The sequence below is a fragment of the Lissotriton helveticus genome (assembly GCF_964261635.1).
Source record: "Lissotriton helveticus chromosome 1_1 unlocalized genomic scaffold, aLisHel1.1 SUPER_1_unloc_60, whole genome shotgun sequence".
Classification (NCBI taxonomy): Eukaryota; Metazoa; Chordata; class Amphibia; order Caudata; family Salamandridae; genus Lissotriton; species Lissotriton helveticus.
The window spans coordinates 963,578-985,531 of NW_027611704.1; the positions used below are offsets into that span (position 1 = coordinate 963,578).

The 21,954-nt window shown below is 45.5% G+C and overlaps 1 protein-coding gene across 1 annotated transcript in view; it reads right to left on the bottom strand.

Annotated features, from left to right (window-relative positions):
* Window positions 1-295: 295 nt before the first annotated feature.
* Window positions 296-21,954, bottom strand: part of LOC144806308 (uncharacterized) — a 50,644-nt gene continuing 28,985 nt past the window's right edge. The window contains 3 exon segments of the mRNA XM_078672700.1: window positions 296-1,347; window positions 1,378-4,054; window positions 10,930-10,980. Coding sequence (XP_078528826.1) covers window positions 436-1,347; window positions 1,378-2,715 — 2,250 coding nt within the window. The 5' untranslated portion in view covers window positions 2,716-4,054; window positions 10,930-10,980 and the 3' untranslated portion in view covers window positions 296-435.

A 21,954-nucleotide genomic window follows, 5' to 3' on the forward strand; every position in this document is an offset into this window, starting at 1 on the left:
ATGTACGCACCGTACCCCACTTTCCGTGTCATCCGTACGTACCGTACATACACACCGTACCCCTGTATTCATGGGGTGTATGACGCGTACATGAGGGGGTCTGTCGCGTACTGTTTTCGGGGCGTACAAGGTTTTTCCGGCACTTTTTGGCTCTTGTAAAAAAATTAGCCGTACGGAGTGCCGTTTGTACGAATCGTACTTGCCGGGTTGTAAACTGCTGCCGGGAATACATGGGAACGCCGCGTACAGAGCAATCCGAATCGGAATCGCTTGTATATACGAGTTGTATGTTTTTTTTACAATTTGTATGGAGTGCGTCTATTTGTACGGATCGTACTTCCTAGGTTGTAGGGGCCTCCTTACAAGTACGAGTTGTATGGGGAAAACGCTCCATACCACGATTTGTACAGCGTTTTTCCAGGATCGGAATCGGCCTCAAGGTTTTCCATCAGTATGGAGTCGCTTATGGTTAGTGAGGCTGTGCCTATCAAATAGGAATTTCTGGCATTCACAGCATTGGTAATGTTTTACCCCTGTGTGCGTCTGCTCATGTAGAGTGAGATTGAGTTTAAAATGTATGCTTTTCTGGCATTCGGAGAACTGATTATTTTGATGGTGTGTTTGGCGCTTGTAACCATCTCTACCCCTGAATCTTTTCTGACATTTAGATCACTGATAATTTTTTTCACCAGTATGGATTCCCACATGTTCAGTGAGATGAGATTTTTGGCTGAAACATTTTTGGCATTCGGAGCACTGATAAGGTTTTTCCCCAGTGTGGATTCTTATATGGTAAGTGAGACTGCGTTTTTCACTGAAACATTTCTGGCATTCAGAGCACTGAAAAGGTTTTTCCCCAGTGTGGGTTCTTATATGATGAGCGAGACTGTTTTTTCCAATGAAACATTTGTGGCATTCAGAGCACTGATAAGGTTTTTCCCCAGTGTGGGTTCTTTTATGCTGAGTGAGACTTCTTTTTTTAATGAAACATATCTGGCATTCAGAGCACTGATAAGGTTTTTCTCCAGTGTGGGTTCTTATATGATGAATGAGACTGTTTTTTTGACTGAAACCTTTGTGGCATTCAGAGCACTGATAAGGTTTTTCCCCAGTGTGGGTTCTTATATGCTGAGTGAGACTGCTTTTTTCACTGAAACATTTGTCGCATTCAGTGCACTGATAACGTTTTACCCAAGTGTGAATCCTTGTATGTTTAGTGAGTCTCATTTTGTCACTGAAACATCTCTGGCATTCAGAGCACTGATAAGGTTTTTCCCCAGTGTGGAATCGCACATGTGCCGTTAGAAGTGATTTAACTTTGAAATCTTTTGGGCATTCAGAGCACTGATAAGGTTTTTCCCCAGTGTGGAATCTTACATGTGCATTTAGAAGTGATTTAAGTTTGAAATCTTTTGGGCATTCAGAGCACTGATAAGGTTTTTCCCCAGTGTGGGTTCTTATATGCTGAGTGAGACTGTGTTTGTTTATGAAACATTTCTGACATTCAGAGCATGGATAAGGTTTTTCCCCAGTGTGGGCTATTGTATGTCGAGAAAGACTTCTTTTGTCACTGAAACATTTCTGGCATTCAGGGCACTGATAAGGTTTTTCCCCAGTGTGGGTTTTTATATGCAGCGTGAGATGTCTTTTTTCATTGAAACATTCCTGGCACTCAGAGCACTGATAAGGTTTTTCCCCAGTGTGGGTTCTTGTATGCCGAGTGAGGCGGTCTTTTTGACTGAAACATTTGTGGCATTCAGTGCACTGATAACGGTTTTCCCCAGTGTGGATTCTTATGTGCCGTGTGAGAGTACTTTTTACACTGAAACCTTTTTGGCATTCAGAGCACTGATAAGGTTGTTCCACAGAATGGGTCATTGCATGTTGAGAAAGACTTTGCTTGTTACAAAACCTTTCTTGGCATTCAGAGCACTGATAAGGTTTTTCCCCAGTGTGGAATCTCAAATGTGCAGTTAGAAGTGATTTAAGTTTGAAATGTTGTGGGCATTCAGAGCACTGATAAGGGTTTTCCCCAGTGTGGATTCTTGTATGTTCAGTGAGTCTGCTTTTGCAACTGAAACATTTCTGGCATTCAGAGCACTGAAAAGGTTTTTCCCCAGTGTGTGTTCTTCTATGCCGAGTGAAACTGTTTTTGTCAATGAAACATTTCTGGCAATCCGTGCACTGATAAGGTTTATCCCCAGTGTGGGTTCTTCTATGCCGAGTGAGTCCTCTTTTGTCACTGAAATATTTCTGGCATTCCGAGCACTGGTAAGGTTTTTCCACAGAGTGGGTTAATACATGTCGAGAAAGATTTTGTTTGTTACAAAACCTTTTCTGGCATTCAGAGCACTGATAAGGTTTTTCCCCAGAGTGGATTCTCATATGGTCAGTGAAATAAGATTTACGGCTGAAACTTTTTTGGCATTCAACGCACTGGTAAGGGTTTTCTGCAGAGTGGGTTAATGCATGTTGATATAGACTCGGTTTGTTACGAAACCTTTTCTGGCATTCAGAGCACTGATAAGGTTTTTCCCCAGTGTGGATTCTCATATGCTCAGTGAGATAAGATTTACGCCTGAAACTTTTTTGGCATACTTTGCACGGAGAGTTTTTTCCCCCAGTGTGGATTCTCATATGCTCAGTGAGATAAGATTTACGCCTGAAACTTTTTTGGCATACTTTGCACTGAGAGAGGTTTAACCCAGTGTGCATTCTCTCAAATTCAGTGAGATGAGATTTATGGCTGAATCTTTCTTGGCACAGGTAACTTTTTTCTCCAACTTGGGTTATTTTGCTTTGATTAAGGTGGGTTTGAACACTGAATTTGTTCTCACAGCCCGTGTTTTTATAAGGTGTATTCCTTGAGTTACATTTAATTTTCTCTTCCTTATATGCCACGGTAAGAGTGAACCCGATTTTAGAGTCGGGCTTGTTTAGATAATGTTCAGTATTTATCTCTAAAAGAAATTGTGTGTTTTACACTTGAATTGAGCAAAATATGTCTAGAAGCAGCCCTGTAACACCTGTCGAAATGTTTCTAGCAGATAATAGTCTTTTGGCTATAGCCTCTCCGGCAGCAACTTATTTTGTGACTGAAGTTTTTCTCAAATCTATTTGTATAGGTTCTTAGCAATACAGTAATAAGGTGTTAGTCTGATATTTAATTATGAAACTGAGAAGTACCTTTTTGCACTGATGTAATGGCAGTATCTGAGAACATTAGAAAATGCACAGTACTATTGTGGATCACGAGTCAAAGAGCATCAGTTCCTTTTACCCTTTTTATGTTTGGTGTAAGGTGTAGTTCTGAAGACGAGAATTTATTTACATTAGATATAGCGCAATGGTGCTCATTTAATCAGTTTTTACACATCACTCCTGCACAACAGATAATGTCGAGGCGATTTACATAGAATTACAGAACAGAATACATTAAAAAGGAAACATTCTGAGATGGTCATGAACACAATAAAGTGGTGGATTTTTAGGTTTTCGCCAGAGTGAGCAGAGTGGGTCGTGGTGTTCTATTCAGAGGCAGATAGTCTCAAACTTGCGTAACTGGTTAAAAACGGTTGTTAAACAAAGGTGATTTCCCAATATTTTGATTGTTTGCTTGTCAGCTTTGGAGTCTTCTTTTAGCGTCTTTTCTTTGATGGTCTGCAGAAGAAACCTTTTGTTATAACTTTCTTTTTTGCAGTGTCTGGAATTAGATGATGCTTTAGATGAACGTTATTCCGTCATGCTGCAGCAATTTGTCTTTCTGATAATATTTCAGATGAGGATGCTGTGATTGGTCTTTCTGGCATTATTCCTGATGCTGTGTGCACAGATATGACTTTGCTCTGGGTTAATGAAATGCAAAATTAGAGACTTCACTTACAGGTATAGTACTTTCCTCAGCTCCCACTTCCTCGCCACACCTAGGTTTTGGAAATTGTTTAAACTTAGAATGCTGGATGTCCATCAGTTTTTCCAAATAATCCTTCTTATGGCACTAACATTCAGTTGCCTGGTGCTAAATCTTGCTTTCTTCATGCGTAATTTCAATCACCTATGGTATTAAAATTAAATAGTTAATACATGTAGATTTCAACAAAAATAATTTACAAGCCAAATCAATGCAGAATTGCAGAATTTTGAAAATGTTGAGCTGTTCTTCAGACAGAGCAGAGTGTAGAATGGTAGCTTGAGAGTACTTGGATGAGTGAGGATTTGTAGAATTTATTAAGCTCAAAAGGATACATGTACCCTATGGACTTGTAACATAGAATCCCAAAGGCAGACATTAAAGTCATATGGACTGGCACCAAACAGATATTTAAAAAAGAATACTATTAATTAAGTTTTAATGTAGATTTCTGGGATGGAAATTTCTCCTCCACGGACAACAGGCGTTTTCCCCTGCCCTGAGTTACCACCTACTTGTAGCTGGTTTCCTGACTTTTGAGTTCTGTCCTCTGCCGGACGCAAATCTATTGTGTATTGCGAGGACTATGCCTAGACCTGTCCCTCAACTATGGTCCAGAGTATGAATCAAGGGCAATGAAATTAAGGCATACTTTCATGTGTTCATTTTATTCCATCTGATTATCATTTGTTAGGTTTTTCTGCACCTGGATGTACCGGGTGCAAAAAAAAATAGGACACACTTTTTTTCCAGACAGAAAATCTTTACTGAAATGACGCACCAGACTCTGGGTGCAGCAGAAGCAGCCAAGACTTATGCTGTTTTTTTTACTAACTGGGGGAAACACACAATTCTTCCCTCTGTTAGAAAATGCTTTCCTCTTCCCTCCCCTGCTTCACCCATCTCTCCCCAACCAACCACATGCATATATATACCACCTGCTTAAAACAAGTGGTAAATAAAAGCAGGAAAACACTATGAAATAGTGAAGGGCATGTGGTTTGACAGGCAGAAGAGTCTGTTCCTCGTGGCAACTCCCCAGTCCTTGGCGTTAAACTTGTAACTGCACGTTACTGGGGTAAATGTACCACAAAACAATTACATGAGATTTTTCTGCCACTCCAGTACTGTGCAACTTCTAACAAGGGACTATGAGAGGTCTTGGACAGGTCCTGTGACCTGGAGGGTCACACCAAGTGTGCTCTTATTTAAGGCAGAGGACTGTCATGGGTTTAACAGCTAGAGCGGTGGTGGCAATGCACCCTGTTGTAAGGATCAATAGCCTGATGAGATCTTTGCATCATGTTCAGTGAAGTGGCTTCCTACTGACACAACCATGTAATGCTCCATTTATATACCTGTGCCCAGACTTTGCGCTAACATCAAGTGCATGTTTAGGGTGTCGGTGTGCGTAGCATAAATGCAATGTGAGAGTGCGACAGAGTAAACTGCATCTCCTGCCTGCCAGTTGTGTATACAAGTGGGACCATCTATCCCTCTTTTATACCCTAGTTCGAAGTCCTCTGTTACCAAGGAATAATGTGCTCTACAAAGTACCCAGGTGCCTGCTGTGACACCAGGGATGGTGTCAGCCTGACAGTCTATCTAAGTTGAAGGGACATCACCTGCAGGCTGACTTACTTAATGGAGAGCCTAAAAGTCTGCCTAGAAGCCTGCCTGTTTGGTAAGAAAGGGAAGGGAGTTTGACTGTCCAGCAGGAGGACAAGGCTATCTGTAGGGCGGGCCGGAAAGCCATCCAGCAGGACCAGCTAGTCTGAGGGATGCCCCCCCCCCGCCCCAAGACTCTCCCAACAGTTCAAGGCAGAAAATAAAACTCTACAACAACATGATTGTTGAGGCCCAGTAGGACGATTGTGTGCTGCCAACAGGCCCATTCAAGGTTGCATTTGCCAAATTCCTAACACAACAGAGTCTGACTCTACTGACTTCCTGGAGCGCATGTGTTGGGCCTTTAGCTGCTGAATTTCTGACTACTCTGTGTCAGAGGCCCATGAGGGACTACCACTACTCCAGTGTCGAACACCCTGTCTGAGCTTACGCCTGTGGTCCAGCCGGCCACAGTGTGGCCTCGATTGCTGACGGTCGGGCCTCCAGAGGGGCTGCACTTATAGACAGGCCTAGTGTGACTGCTACCTTGGGACTGCTGATCTTCAGGCAACTGCAAAGAAAAAACTGAGTGGGTGCCCTACTGAATGCAGCACTACCTCCAGGACAAAAGCACTCCACAAAAGCCTGCTGGTGGGTCACTGCTCTCTCGAGTGTTTGCGCGTGCCATTCAAGTGCCGGGAAACAGGAAAGAGACCCAGATAAGACTGACTCATCCTGTGAAACGGTAAGACACTTACGACTGAGCATACACGCATTGGGGTGACTGGACTGACAGAACTGACCCTATACTATATTCATGATACTCCTAAATGCCCCTAGAGGGGAAGAGGGTATCAGAACCGGACGCACCTGTCTTCAGCACATGGTAGTCTGGCATGCCTGCACTATCTTTTCACCCAGACTGTCCATAAAGTTGATTTTAGAGCCGCTACACACATAGCAGGGGGAATCTCAGACCGTTCGCTGGTGGAGGTGCAACTCGATGGTCCGGTTATGGACTTCATGCTACCCCCAAGGGTTGGTCCGTGATATTTAAAAGACAAGACGGTCAAAGCTCGTATGAGAGATAGAGCAGAATTCTATTTTAAGGAGAACGGGCGGCCTGTTGAATCAGCTTGCGTGCTATAGGATGAATTCAAACCAGTGATCCTTGAGGACACTGACTACAAGGGGACAGAAATAATGGGAGAGACTTCCTGAAAGACCTGACCCTGCCAATGCTAACGAATGAGGACCGAGACGCACTAGACCAAGACTTGACATTAGACTAAATAAATAAGACAATAAGAACCTTGCAAGCAGGGCAAGCGACGGGGCCTAATGAGCTCCCCATAGAATTATATAAAAGCATGATGGATAAAATCAAGGAGTACCTCCAAAGGAGGTTTCAGACTGCCTGAAAATAAGGGTGTCTCCCAGAGGACCAAAGAATGTCTGAGGTGGTGGTCATCCCAAACAAGCATTGAAAATGCAATAGGTCTCGCATTAGGAAAGTTTGAGCTATTGGTCTTATAAATTAAATTCTTTTTTATTTATGTGTTTGTTAAAATAGCTAAATTAATAGCTCTGTCATTTACAATGCTAATAGTAATAACTTTTGCAAATGTGACACCTATAACATTTGTAATGCAACATGTTTTTTATTTACGTGACTTAGATGTATTAATATTACAAATAACAATGGCTTTTATTTTTTTTGTTAAATTAATTGTTAAATAATTTATTTAATTTGTAATGGCAATATCTTAAACTTTTGTAAATAACTTTTGTGAAGATTATATTCAGTGTTTTTTATTGTGACGAAAATCCAAGAACAGAAGTGAAATATTAACATCTTTTTTGTGATTTGTAATAAAGCTTGAAAGCTTGAAAACAGCTTGAAACAGTGTCGCCTGTCGTGAACTGAGGGCTGTAACTCACTGTGTAATGCACTATGTAAAGGCGACCACAAAATACAGAAACTGTGAATTGAACTTTACAGGAAATGGGAGCCGAACAATGGGGAGAGGGAGGGCGGGGTGATTTATGCTTCCAGATTATGAGGTGGAAGTGCTCTGGCGAATACACCGCCCCCTCCCCACAGTTGCAAGTCAAACTTGAGCGAAGAGAAGAACATGCAGTGTTGCAGATCCTGAGCTAACTTTTGTTTACCTTTGTCAGTGGCAGTGTAATCCCTGTCAAAGATTACATGTTGTTTTTTATTTATTATTTACTTTGTGTTTCAGCCTGCCGCTAGTTGTGCTAGTTGTGTGCGTGTGTGTCTGAGTGGGAGTATTTACTCCCTCGCTCATCTTACATGAAACCGAGCTGCATAAAGCCTTGGGGAGTCCTCAATACTTAGGAACCTCCACTGTCCCAATACTAAGGAAACAAGCTTGGCAATGAAGCCAGCTGGTTTAAAAGGGGGAAGGCTGTCGTTTCTCTGACATCCAAGATAACATAAAGCACAGAGTGATGTTACCATAGTGTAGCCCACTTCTTGGTAAAGTTAGTGGCAAGTAACAAGACGGTTGATGCATCATAATCCTGGTCATGGGCAAAAGCTGGATCAAGGTTATCCAGGCAAAGAACTGGTCACGGGCCACTAGTGCGTGATCGCTCATTTTAATGAACCAAAAATAGCTCCCCTTAATACACTGCTGCCAGGTGATGCTTGCTACCTTCTTTTTGTAGCCTTTCCTGCCTGTCTCCTGACTTACGGAGACTTTTTTTTTCAAATTAATTGTGAATCGGCAGCAGCTATTTGGCCATTTGTGTGGGTGCATAGCGGCAAAGAAGAAACACATTTAACTGCTCCTGGAAAAGGCAGAGAATGTCCTTGTCAAAGCTCTAGGGGAGCTAAGTATTTAATTACTCTTCTATTCTCTGAGTACTTTAGCATACAAAATTACATAAAAATACATCCTACGCAAGAGTTTGTGATATTTCTCGTATGTGGCAGAAAATATGCTGCACATGCTTTCCTTGTGATGGGAAAACATAACACTCCTTGGATGCCGCTAGTTGTGCTAGTTGTGTGTGTGTGTGTCTGAGTGGGAGTATTCATGCGAGTGTGAGTGTGTGTGCATGTGTGTGTGTGTGTCTGAGTGTGCATGTGGGAGTGCATGCATGTGAGTCTGTTTGCAAGTGCATGCGTGTGTGTGTCTGTGTGTGTGTGTGCGTGTGTGTCTGTGTGTGTGAAGAATTCTCTCATGCTGTATTTTGAGAAAGCTTTTGTGTATGCTGTCTATGTTCGTAAGCGCTGCTTTTAAAAAACAAGACGGAGGGAAGGCAGAGAAGGGGAGGGGGGAGGAGAAATGCGACACGGCGGGCAGGGGAGGATGCCGCTAGTTGTGCTAGTTGTGTGTGTCTGAGTGGGAGTATTCATGTGAGTGTGAGTGTATGTGCATGTGTGTGTGTGTGTGTGTCTAGGTGTGCATGTGGGTGTGTGTATGTGAGTGCATGCATGTGAGTCTGTTTGCAAGTGCATGGGTGTGTGTGTCTGTGTGTGAGTGCGTGTGTGTGTCTGTGTGTGTGAAGAATTCTCTCATGCTGTATTTTGAGAAAGCTTTTGTGTATGCTGTCTATGTTTGTAAGCGCTGCGTTTAAAAAACAAGATGGAGGGTAGGCAGAGAAGGGGAGGGGGAGGAGAAATGCAACACGGTGGGCAGGGGAGGGGGCGGAGCGGGTAAAAAAAAACAAGACGGAGGGAAGGCAGAGAAGGGGGGAGGAGAAATGCAATGACAGACTGCTATAGCGCGATCACTTGCTTCAATGAGATCTTATCACTTCAGTTAATTTGCAGGAAATAAAAAGTCCAAGAAATCTACTACCACTAATCAAAGTAATCTTACAGGAAAAGGTGAAACAAAAGCATATTTGTTTGAACAAGACGGAGGGAAGACAGAGAAGGGGAGGGGGGAGGAGAAATGCGACACGGCGGGCAGGGGAGGGGGCAGAGCGGGGAGAGCGGTGATGAGGGTGTGAAGCAGCAGGGGCCTTTGAAGTGAAGCTAAGCTTCACTTCAAAGGTGTGGGAGGAGTGCTGCTGGGGAACAGATGGCGATTTGATAATGTGCACGCGCATTTTAGGTCAATGCGCTTGCGCATTGACCTAAAATGCATGTGAATGTGATTCATTCATAAGCCTGGCTCTTTCGCCAGGCTTATGAATGAATCACTTAGGGGCAGGATTCCCTTGTCCGCAGCACCCTGAAACCTTATGGTGTGCGTGCGCTTTATAAGTATTTTTAACATAACGTAACATTTAACATTGTCTAAATGGGACAACCTGGAAAGTCCATCTGCATTGGCAGTCCCAGGTCTCTGTTTCACTTCAAAGTCTATTCCCTGTAGGGAGATGGACTACTTTAGCCATTTGGGATTTTCACCTTTCATTTGTATTAACCATCGGAGAGGCCTGTGGAAGGTTTGAATTTGGAAGTGAGAGCCATACAGGTTTGAATTAAACTTCTCAAGGGACCAAACCACAGCAAAGGCACCCATCTAAATGGCACTTCGACGCTGATCCCTGGGGATTAGCCTTCTACTGATGAAAGCCAGTGGCTGATTTTGACCTTGTGGTACAAAAGGGGGTGGTGATGGACGGAGCATCTGAACCAATCAAACACTCACACCCAGTCAACAGATCTGGGTTTAATCCATCACCGTTCTTTAGCCCACTCTGCCACCCCAATTCAGACATGGCCATATGCAAATCAGTCTGAACCTGTGCCTCATGGGAACAGTCCAGCCCGAACTGCCAAGCCATGCCTTCCGTGGACCGGAATCAAGCTTCATAGGACCAGTTTCTGGCATTCCAGCCGTCTTCAGCCAGGCTTGCTTGAATCCAGTGGCAAAGTGAGCAAGGGACTCAACGTCTGAGCATACCCTGCCACACTTATGGCGGCCAAAAGCAGTAAAAAAGGGGGTGGTGATGGACGGAGCATCTGAACCAATCAAACACTCACACCCAGTCAACAGATCTGGGTTTAATCCATCACCGTTCTTTAGCCCACTCTGCCACCCCAGTTCAGACATGGCCATATGCAAATCAGTCTGACCCTGTGCCTCATGGGAACAGTCCATAGTCTGATAGGAGCTACTACAAGAAGAGCAGAGAAACAGGACCACAGACCGCCACAGAGTGACAACTGCCCAGAAGCTGAAGAAAGAACTCTGGAACAGCAAACCTACTGCACCCTGGAGATTCTCCAGGGTAAGCAAATGATGGTAATGAAATGCAAACTGCAGCATTAAGGTCACACACTACAACATCATTCCCTTTAAACAAAAGGTAACAGCCTACAAGAAAAAACGAAACAAAAAGCCACAAAACTAGAAAATGCATTTCCAAATGTTGCAAAAGAGAAACAGTTAATACAATTGAAAAATATTAAACTTTGTTGGTACCTTAGTAATGTGCTTTCTTCTGGGCTCCACTCCATCTGCAGCAATAACGCTCTGAAAGGAGAAATTACAGCTGTGAGTCTCAAAGTCTTCAGTATTACTGGTCTCAGTCACGAAGACTGTGGTGTTGGAAGATAACTTTCTTTTATTTGGCTTTATAGTTCCACCAGTCACGCCATCGCTTTTAGCAGACACGCTGCTGTCGGCAGCATCATAACTTCAGGCAGACCTGCAATGCGGACCTCACCACTCACATTGGGTGAATATTCAACAAGCATGGTCTCAGCTTCCCAAGTAGAACAAAAGAATCGGGTCTCACAACATATACAGAGCCACAGTTAGCTCTGCCACCACTTGAGCACACCCAAACACCTCAGCACTTAAGCACCAGTCCCAGGGGAGACCATCTGTGAAGTCCTTGTGAACTGGCACCACTCCTGGGTCAGCACAAGCAGCATCATGGACAGTGTCTAACACCGCTGCCACAAACATTCATGAACATCCAAATCCTCGTGACCAAACTACCCAAAAGTGGCTTTCTAGATAAGCAGCCAGCCCTGTAGTGCCTGTCTCTGTGTACTAATTTGATGCCAAAGTTGTAATTTTAAAAACAGCCTTAGCAACCTTACAGGGGCCTTACTGACACCATTAAGGGTTCAAACCAAAGGGCTGTGGTCGGTGAACTTTAAAAGATGCATGCCCCCAGACCTCTTCTGGACAATAAAAACTGATGAAACCATTCAGAGGACTTGGTATCATAAATCATGTAAGAGTTCAGTAAGCTTGCTCCGTAACCTCAGAAAAACATAGCGCACTCTATGAATGAGAGGTACTGCCTGAGCTTTAAGTATGATACAATGCTCAACCCATTCACTGCACCCACTGCAGGAAACATCAGGAGAATGTAGTAAAGTATTCTTAATGTCATTGGCATCAAAATCTACATTCGATACAGGCATGTCACTCAACACCGCTGGATTATCAGGAACCGGCCTCATAGCGAAACCAACTTAGTCTGATTCTGCCATTCCATCCCTTACCTTCCATTGATAGATACATACATTTTTGAGTGGATCTTTTTACCCAATCATTCCAGCAGACTAACAAAGTAATCCAGTATATATCGATATCCTGCTCACCTAAGGTGTGGGGATTTATACTGGAGCTGGCGAGCTGTTTCTCACGGCTCTAGTTTTATCAAAGGCTACATCACACAAAATCTTGATGGGTAGTCCTGAATCCGCCATTCCATTTAACAGCACCGCACCAGCATGAATGATACACAAGGGACACATTACCTGTCGCATGAAGGTGGAACGAACTATGGAATCAATGGCTAAAACTAAGTTATTCCCTCTGGGGACATTCTTCCTCATTAACATCAATTGTGCAGACTTTTACAGTAGTGCATACACTCATACTGCTTGAAAATGCCCCAACACTGCAACACTGTCCTTGATCCGGGCATTTCCCATTACTTCCCACGTGTGCCTTAAACCCACACCTGTAACTGAATTGCTTTTTTCTCCCCTGAGGCGGAAGCCGGGGGCTCTTTATGCTATCCCTGTTGCCCACGGGCATTTAATAAATTGATTAGCTGAAAATATTTTTAAAACATTATAAATATGTTAATCGCTCATTTTTATCAACACTCATCCCTGACCCCTCGGTGGGAGAATTACGTCGTACCGAGGCCCCTCGCAGCCGTTCCTTGACCGGTACAGCCGATTCAGGTGCTGACGCCGGAAGGCTAGGAGGGGGGACGCCATCTTGGTGGGAGGAATAGGGTAGCGGTCCAGCAGTAGGACGCTTCCCGCCCGCCCAGGTTACTTAAGGGCCGTCTTGTCGTGTTGGCTTAGAATTGCTTTTTTTCTCCCCTGAGGCGGAAGCCGGGGGCTCTTTATGCTATCCCTGTTGCCCACGGGCATTTAATAAATTGATTTGCTGAAAATATTTTAAAAACATTATAAATATTTTAATCGCTCATTTTTATCAGCACTCATCCCTGACCCCTCGGTGGGAGAATTACGTCGTACCCAGGCCCCTCGCAGCCGTTCCTTGACCGGTACGGCCGATTCAGGTGCTGACGCCGGAAGGCTAGGAGGGGGGACGCCATCTTGGTGGGAGGAATAGGGTAGCGATGCAGCAGTAGGACACTTCCCGCCCGCCCAGGTTACTTAAGGGCCGTCTTGTCGTGTTGGCTTAGAATTGCTTTTTTTCTCCCCTGAGGCAGAAGCCGGGGGCTCTTTATGCTATCTCTGTTGCCCACGGGCATTTAATACATTGATTTGCTGAAAATATTTGTAAAACATTATAAATATTTTAATCGCTCATTTTTATCAGCACTCATCCCTGACCCCTCGGTGGGAGAATTACATCGTACAGAGGCCCCTCGCAGCCGTTCCTTGACCGGTACAGCCGATTCAGGTGCTGACGCCGGAAGGCTAGGAGGGGAGACGCCATCTTGGTGGGAGGAATAGGGTAGCGGTCCAGCAGTAGGACGCTTCCCGCCCGCCCAGGTTACTTAAGGGCCGTCTTGTCGTGTTGGCTTAGAATTGCTTTAGGACGCTTCACGCCCTCCTCCACTGAGGATAAAAGAATGACGCTTCCCCGACCGCGCAGCGGGCGGGCACAGCGGGCACACCAGCGGCGCGCCAAAGGCAAGCCCGTCTGCGCCCGTCCGCACCTGGACCGGGCTTAGGGCCAACCCCCTTCATCGCAGCCATCAAAACCAAGGTATTATAGCGCGGAATCCCTTCACAGTATGAGGCCTTTAGGACCTGGTTGCTGTTCGAACCCTTTTTATGCCCCAGAGCTACCAGCGTTTTGTTCAAGGTCTAAAGAGATCCTTAAACCGATGCAGCCTCAGGAAGCGTAGCAGGACTATTGCATGCTATTTTTGAACTGTAGATCCCTTCCGAAACACAAGATAGAACTCGCCCTTCTGTTGGAAGAACGTATGCCAGATGCAGTCTTTCTCACAGAGACATGGCTTACGACGGACTCTGACCCCGATATAGCGACAGCCCTTCCCCCGGGTTTTCAAATTACGCGGCGGGATGGCCCCGAGGGGAGAGGAGGAGGCCTAGCCATTATATATAAAGAACAATATCACTGTCGAGTAATCCCTGAATAAATTCCAGACTGCGAGAGTCTAGCGTTCAGTCTGGAATTTTCCCCTAACAACTGCTTTTCCGGTACTATTGTATATCGCCCCCCGGGACCCTCTAAACAGTTCCACAGCCACCTTCCGACCGTCCTAGCAGAACGAGCCAGAATCGCCTCTAACTTTACTTTGCTAGGGGACCTTAATTTTCATTTTGATGTCGCCCTGGACCATACTGCTATGTCACTTATAGATGATCTAGCGGCATTACAGCTAGTCCAACGAGTAAAGGCTCCCACCCATATTAAAGGCCACTTGCTGGACCCTGTGTTTAGTAATTGCACAGAGATCGCGGTGGGACTGCCAATTCCCCTCCCTTGGACCGACCATCTATTGGTGCCGCTCACCTGGACTATACCCAAGGCAGTACCTTCTAGATCTATCGTAAGGAGGGCTAGAAGCTGGGCCAAACTACCAGTCGAATTATGGACCAGTAGACTTGAGATGGGCCAGCCCTCCTACAATGAGGATCCATGTGTAGCCAACCAGGAATTTAAAGACTGGATTGCACAGTCCATCGACGCCACTCTACACCTTAGCAAAATTACATTGAAACGTTCTAAAAAAACTGCCCCCTGGTACTCAGAGCTCCTTAGGGATAAGAAACGCCAATGTAGGAAAATGGAAAGACGCTGGCGTTTAGGCTACGCACTGGACGATAAAGTCCAATATAGAGAGGCAATTAAAAGCTATTAAGCTGAGGTCAAATCTGCGCAATCTATATACTTCGCTGATAAAATTATACAAGCTAAGTCCAAGCCAAGGAGATCTTCCAAATAGTGAAGAAGTTGACCAAACTTCCCTCCCCTATCATGTACTTGGACAAATCCACAGCCCACTGCAATAACTTGGCAGATTTCTTTTCTCAGAAAGTCACTCAAATCTATTATTTTTTCCCTTCTATAGCACCACGGCCCATAGCCCAGGACCAGACAATCTGGGAGGATATGCCATCCCAATCTCTTATTACGCTAGATCACTTTCCGCCACTAGACCCTGAATCTTTAGCTTCCATAGCCAGCAAAGTAAAATCCGGATCTCCATGTGATCCAGCACCCCCAGAAATCATGATGCTTGGACCTCAGGTTATTTTGCCGACCATCTTGAACCTTCTAAATGCCTCCATTACTTCCTGTATCGTGCCGCCTGCCTGGAAGCGGGCCATGGTGCGTGCTCTGCTAAAAAAACTTAATCTGGACCCGGTGACTTCAGTAGTTATCGTCCTATCTCTCTGCTCCCTTGGGTAAGCAAAGTTCTCGAGAGGCACATCAACGTCCATCTGGTGCATTTCCTTGAGAACAACCAACTTTTAGATGCTACCCAGACGGGCTTTAGACCCAGACATGGGACAGAGACCGCCCTGCTGGCAGTCACTGAGGCAACCAGAAAGATTTTGGATCAGGGAGGGTCAGTGGCAGTGATCCTCCTTGATCTAAGCGCGGCATTCGACACGGTCAGCCATGACATCTTGCTGGGACGCCTGTCGAGTGTCGGAATAGTTGGCGGAGCATGGCTATGGTTCAAATCCTTTTTGAGTGATAGGTCTTTCCAAATTGTTGATGGGGACTCCGTATCCTCAAGCAGGCCACTGAAGTGTGGAGTCCCGCAGGGTTCCTCTTTAAGCCCTGCGCTTTTTAACATCTACATGAGACCACTGGCTGAGGTTGTTCGTCCGTTTGGCATCAAGATCATCTCCTATGCGGACGACACTCAGCTAGTGGTCTCCTTGGCGCAGGAGCAGTGCTTGCCATCCCCAGGTGGTCTGGCAAAATGCTTAGAGGAGGTAAAGGGACTTCCTCTCTCCTTAAGCTGAATGGGGACAAAACGGAGCTGATGCTCCTGGGTCCCACTAACCTTACTTCTGTCAACCCCTTGTGGCCCTCATGTCTTGGTACCCCCCCAATGTGTATATTCCACCAAGCTTTTTGGGACACGGGACCGGCCATTGCTCGGGACCTAGCAACACAGTATCATCCTAGCAGAATCCTTCGTTCTAGCCAGGCATGTAAGGCTATAGTCCCCAGAATAAAAAAGGCAAGAGCTGGCGGCAGGATGTTTATTTACAACGCCGCCAAGCTGTGGAATTCACTCCCGTTTCAACTCAGGTCCAATACAAACCTTTCCACCTTTCGGAAACAGCTGAAGACTTTTCTGTTTACTGCTCCTTTCTAACTCTTTTTTCTGCCTTTTAAGCAATTTTACAGCTGGTCGCTAGCGCTTGGACGCCCCAGGGCAGCAACCGCGCTTTATAAGTTGACATTTCATTTCATTTCATTCATTCGTAACAACTGCCATGATGAGCTTTCCCAGCCCAATTCCTTTTTGTTCGGTTTCTGGAGTTCACAGAACAACCCAGAGCAGTCCCAAGAATGAGACTCACTGGTGATGCGCCCTCCTCAGAGGTCAGTGTTCTAGATGGAAGCGTGTAGCGCTCCATGCTTTTAGGAATGTTCACCTCTCGGGGAGAGTTGGGTTCCTGCAGCTCAGTAATCTCTCCTGCTAATTCTTAGATAAACAGTTAAACACAAACTCGTCTCTGCTACATACATCCAATCTGTTCTCAAATTTGCTTGGGGCTGTCAAAATGCAAAGAGCTGCAATATATTTGTTTTAAAAAGTTGTGACGTTCAAGCGTGAAGCTTGGTTTATCTCTAAACTGAATTTTGTAGAGGTTCTGTTCCCGCACGATACTCGTCCCATATTCCAAGTGCTTCAACCCTGGTAGGTTATCAACTGCCTATTTGCAGATAATTTCTAAAAACTCTGCTAGTTTCTGCAAGAAATTGAATTATTATTTGTGGTGAAAGAGGAAAAATCACAACCCCTGCCAGAGTGAATTCTCAACGCTATTAAAAGTAACCTGGAGTCAAACCCTGGTACCTAAGACACGGAACAGGCAGGCTTAACATAGGACAATATGTAAAATATGTATGCAGAAACCAAAACAGTAAAAGTCAAAATGCAAAACAATAAATATAAAAAAACAAAATAGAAAAATAATGTAAAATGTAATGAACAAAATAACACTAAAATGACAAAACCCAATAAGCGGAATCTTAGATATGAAATGTAACGCTTCAAATAGCGATAGTGCCAAGAATCACAAGGTGCCAATCATACTCCATTGTTGCGGAAGACCTAGGCATAAATTGATGGTGACCACGATGGAAGTCAGGTCGGATACACCAACCAGGTTCGTGCTGGTCAAAGATTTTACCTTTTGACTTTAGTCCTTTAAGTCTTCTTCCATAATAGGAGTGCACTTCTATAGCCTCCCAGGACCTCAGGGGAAGCACGTAGAGCCTCATATGGGCTCAGTCAAGGACCAACAGCCGGGACCAGTCCAGTCCATGCCACTGGTCAGCTGGACAGTTGCAGCAAAGGCCTTTTTAGTGTTCTGTATCCTTGTAGATTGAACACTACACAGCACATGGGCACATCTATTGTTAGTGCAGCAGGCACAGTGGCACCAGGGCTGAAGAAGGGGTAAGAGCTCACTGAAGCCTACCCTATGCCCACACAGGAGCAGCAATCATTAGTGAAGCAGGTGCAGGGAAGCTCACCAAGGTGCTATTTCCGTAATCAGATGTAGGATAGATATATAGGCAATCACCCGGCATACCCGACGAGACTACACGCTAGTACTTATCAAAGGCAATAATCCTTTCAAGATTTTATCTGACTGGATGCGATGGCGATTACCAGCTTATTGATATTGCATCCCTTAACCCCTTCCATGCTCATGAAGAGCTGAGCTCATCATGAGTTGCGCCGCTCGCATGCTCATGATGAGCTCTGCTCGTCATGTAACGCGGCTTTTAGAAAAAAGCCGCACAGGGTAAAAATAACCGCCGCACGCATGCGGTTAATAAGAATAAGCGACTTGGTGTTCCTCAATAAGACTATTTCAATATGGATCTAAGGCATTAAATCAATCATGAATGTACCAAACTGATGCTACGTTGATTGCCTATATATGAATACTACATCTGATTACATGCTTAGGTGAAAGAACATGGACAGTGGCCCTCTACTTCAGAGGCAATCATCAGTTCTATGCCCCTTTGAACTCAGTTGGATACCTCTATCTACACTCTCCTGAGACACTGAACTGACCCACGGGGAACTCTTCTCCTCATCTGTGCAGCACCTAACCGTAACTTGTTCACAGATACATCCCAGGTGGCAGACAGTACCACCATGGCAAACAAAAGTAATCTGGCTCAGTACACCCCTTGGATCAGACTTTTGTTCCCAACCCATGGTAAACTCTGTGAATTAAGACAGCAACCAACAGAGGCCCCTGACAGCTGTCAGCTGGCAAAAACATCAAAGACAAACTGGTACGTGCTAATACACAGGTGAAGAGACCAAAGGTTTCATACAGACCATTCTAGCACTACCTCACATTAAAGGACACCACCAATGTGGAAATTGCATCTCATGCTCGCGTGCCATCGAAGGAGATACATTTGAATACAGAGGCAAAAGTATCATACATGAAGAATTCACAAATTACAATAGTACCAACGTAATATATTGTGTAATATGCCTATGACTGGTTGCATACGTAGGTAAAACAACTCAGGCAGTAAAAAAGAGGATCACTCAACACAGATCAAGAATTAAATGCAAAGTCCAGAATGCACCCATGGTACGACATTGCGAAGAAATAAAGACATGGGACACAAGACATAAAATGGACAGTCCTAAAACACGTAAAAGGATGTTGCACTGATTCCATACTATCGCGCTTCGAAGTAAAAACGATCCTACGTCTGGGCACAACAGACTATGGACTCAATGAGAAGAGCGAAATAATGCATTGCATATGAGGAGCCAACTACATAACACACAGCACAATATGCATGTAACATACAAACTGATAGTTTTTCACTAGGTCCTGATGAATCGCCACTGATCCTCCAGACTATGAGGCAACAAACATGTCGACCCCTCAGAAGTAGAGCGCAGTTATCCCGAACCATTAATTCAGAGTCGCCACTCTTCCTTTTAACCAGGTGGTGAGCCAACCTGAATAAAAGTCAGTCTTTGGACTACCCAACCTGTTTGAATCACTTACCATTACATCTCATCTACACATTATAGGTCACTTACCTCCACTGCACCAAACGGCAAAGAACAAAAGATCTCTGCCAAAGAGCCCCTCTTTGGGTGCCCGTCAGGTATTGCAGCGCCGACCCAACGAGGAGCAGGCCCAAATGATGGAGCATGGCACCTAGCTGGCTGGGGGTGTGAGAGCCCTAGTTCCGAAAGGAGGAATTCCCCTCCCGACGATTATTTTAGGACTGCCATTTCTCCTAGTGACAATACACATTGTTGAACTCTCTTTACTTCTCTTGACCCACCTAAGGAACTGCGTCCCCTCTTCTCTAGTGTTGGCCTGGGCATGTATGCTGGACCTTCCAAAAGCCCTTCTGTCCCCCTCTTGTTGAATAACATAAGGGGATTGCCTCCCTACTGTCAATGTTCGTCTAGAACCTTCCTCTGTGCCCTCTGTCGATGCTGCTCTCCCGCCCGCTCTTAACATTCCTTGCATCGCACCCTCGACGCGCGCACCCCCCTCCTTGCGCCTCACTCTCCCAGCCCCCACCGCCCCTGTCCTTGCGCCTCACTCTCCCAGCCCCCCTCCTTGCGCCTCACTCTCCCAGCCCCCCTCCTTGCGCCTCACTCTCCCAGGTCCGCGCCGCCGCCCGCCTGCTGCCCCCGCCTCACCTCTCCTCGCACTCTGTCGACGCCCGCCCCCCCCTCAACTCCCTCCTCTGTGCCCGACAAGACGTTCAAAGCTCGTATGAGAGATGGAGCAGACTTCTATTTTAAGGAGAACGGGCGGCCTGTTGAATCAGCTTGCGTGCTATAGGATGAATTCAAGCCAGTGATCCTTGAGGAGACTGACAACAAGGGGACGGAAATACTGGGAGAGACTTCCTGAAAGACCTGACCCTGCCAATGCTAACGAATGAGGACCGAGACGCACTAGACCAAGACCTGACAGTAGACTAAATAAATAAAACAATAGTAACCTTGCAAACAGGGCACGCGACGGGGCCTAATGAGCTCCCCATAGAATTATATAAAATCATGATGGATAAAAGCAGGGAGTGCCTCCAGAGGAGGTTTCAGACTGCCTGAAAATAAGGGTGTCTCCCAGAGGACCAAAGAATGTCTGAGGTGGTGTTCATCCCAAAAAACGATGAAGCAGCAACTGAGTGTGGGTCTTATAGACCTATCTCCCTGCTTAATTTTGAGACTAAGGTCCTTGCGTAGGCTCTGGCGATCTGCCTGCGGACAGTAATTGCAACAGTGGTTCATCCAGATCAATCGGGATTTATGCCACACCAGGGAACCGCTTATATCTCCGACACATTAATGGCATACCACATGCAACAGGGGATTCCTTTGCTGAACCAGTGGCGCTGCTGTCAAGCTCTTGTATGTGGCCCCTCTAGCGTGCATGCGCCTCAATAAAACAGTCTCCCGAGTCTTTGCCGCCGACAGGGATGTTCCTTGTCTCCTATGTTCTTCTCACGTGCGTAGGTTCGCCAGGACCTCTCATATGGGGTATTCCAGTTGATCAGGAGTGGGATGAGAGAATCTCCCCCTACGCTGACGTTTTGCTGTAGGACACGTAATCAGCCTTCTCGAGTGAATGAATCCTACACATTTTTCACATATTTAGAGATTATTCAGGATATAAGATCAACTGGAAGAAGTCCTTAACATTCCTGCTGGTGGCAGATACCCTGCGGCTGCACTCTAGGTGCACAGTTCGGGTGACACTACATGGCTTTAAATATTTGGGCGTGTTTATTACAAGAGAGCCACAGGCAGGAACATACTTCCGAAATTAGACCAGCTTTGCCCCACACTTGCGGGCACTCCTGCTTTCCTTACTTGGCTGGGTGGTCCTATTTAAAGTGATGACACTCCAGGGTCTCCTGTACATCGTGAAAAAAATGTCCTTTAAGATCCCACCAAACATTTTCTTTCAATGGGTAGACCGAGAACTTTGGCTCCTGTTGTGGGATGGTGGCACTTCGTGCTGAGTAAGGTGCACAGGGGAATTTATTAAGGTAGACTGGCGGTCCGGAGCATTCACAAGTACTACTGGGCCACGCAGCTGATGGCAGTCAACAACTGGGTTTTTGTGGACCGTGAGGCTCGAGCTTACCGGGTAGATAGATTGACCATGGGCAAGAGAGGTTACCCCACCCTGGTGCTGTATCGAAGAAAGTATGAGTGCGCCCTACATACTCATACCTAAACAGTGGTAAGGGTGTGGAGAGAGGCTACCAAGTGTTTAGGCTGAGAAGGTAAGCTGACTGAAATTATTCCACTGTATGGTGGTGATCTCTTAAGTGCAGTTGGAGGATTTCAGGGCTTCACAAAATGGGGATTGATTAGCTTAGAGCAGCCGGGCGATGTGTGGAGGGGACAGGCGCTTGTGCCCTTCACGATCCTACAACAAAAGTATGAATTAGGTGACTAAAAAAGGTTCTGACATTTGCAGCTGGGTCACGCTCTGCAAGGTCACGTCTGGGAAGGGGGGAAGTTGCCGGATGCATCCCCACTGGAGGACCAGCTGCTAAATAATCCCCTGACCGAAAAAACAATCTCAACCATCTATAGGAAGTTGATCTACAATTCTCTGGATCCCTTGGGGATGTTTCAGGTGGCCATTCACCAACTTTTGTTATTTTCAAGAACAAGCTTCCAAAGCTGGAGTTTGTTTTTAAAAAGCAATAACTAATGACCCTCACACCCCTGGAACTTTCTCCCTGATTAATATACTCCCAGGAAGTGGGATTCATTTAAAAACAAATTCTCATCACCACTGCCAG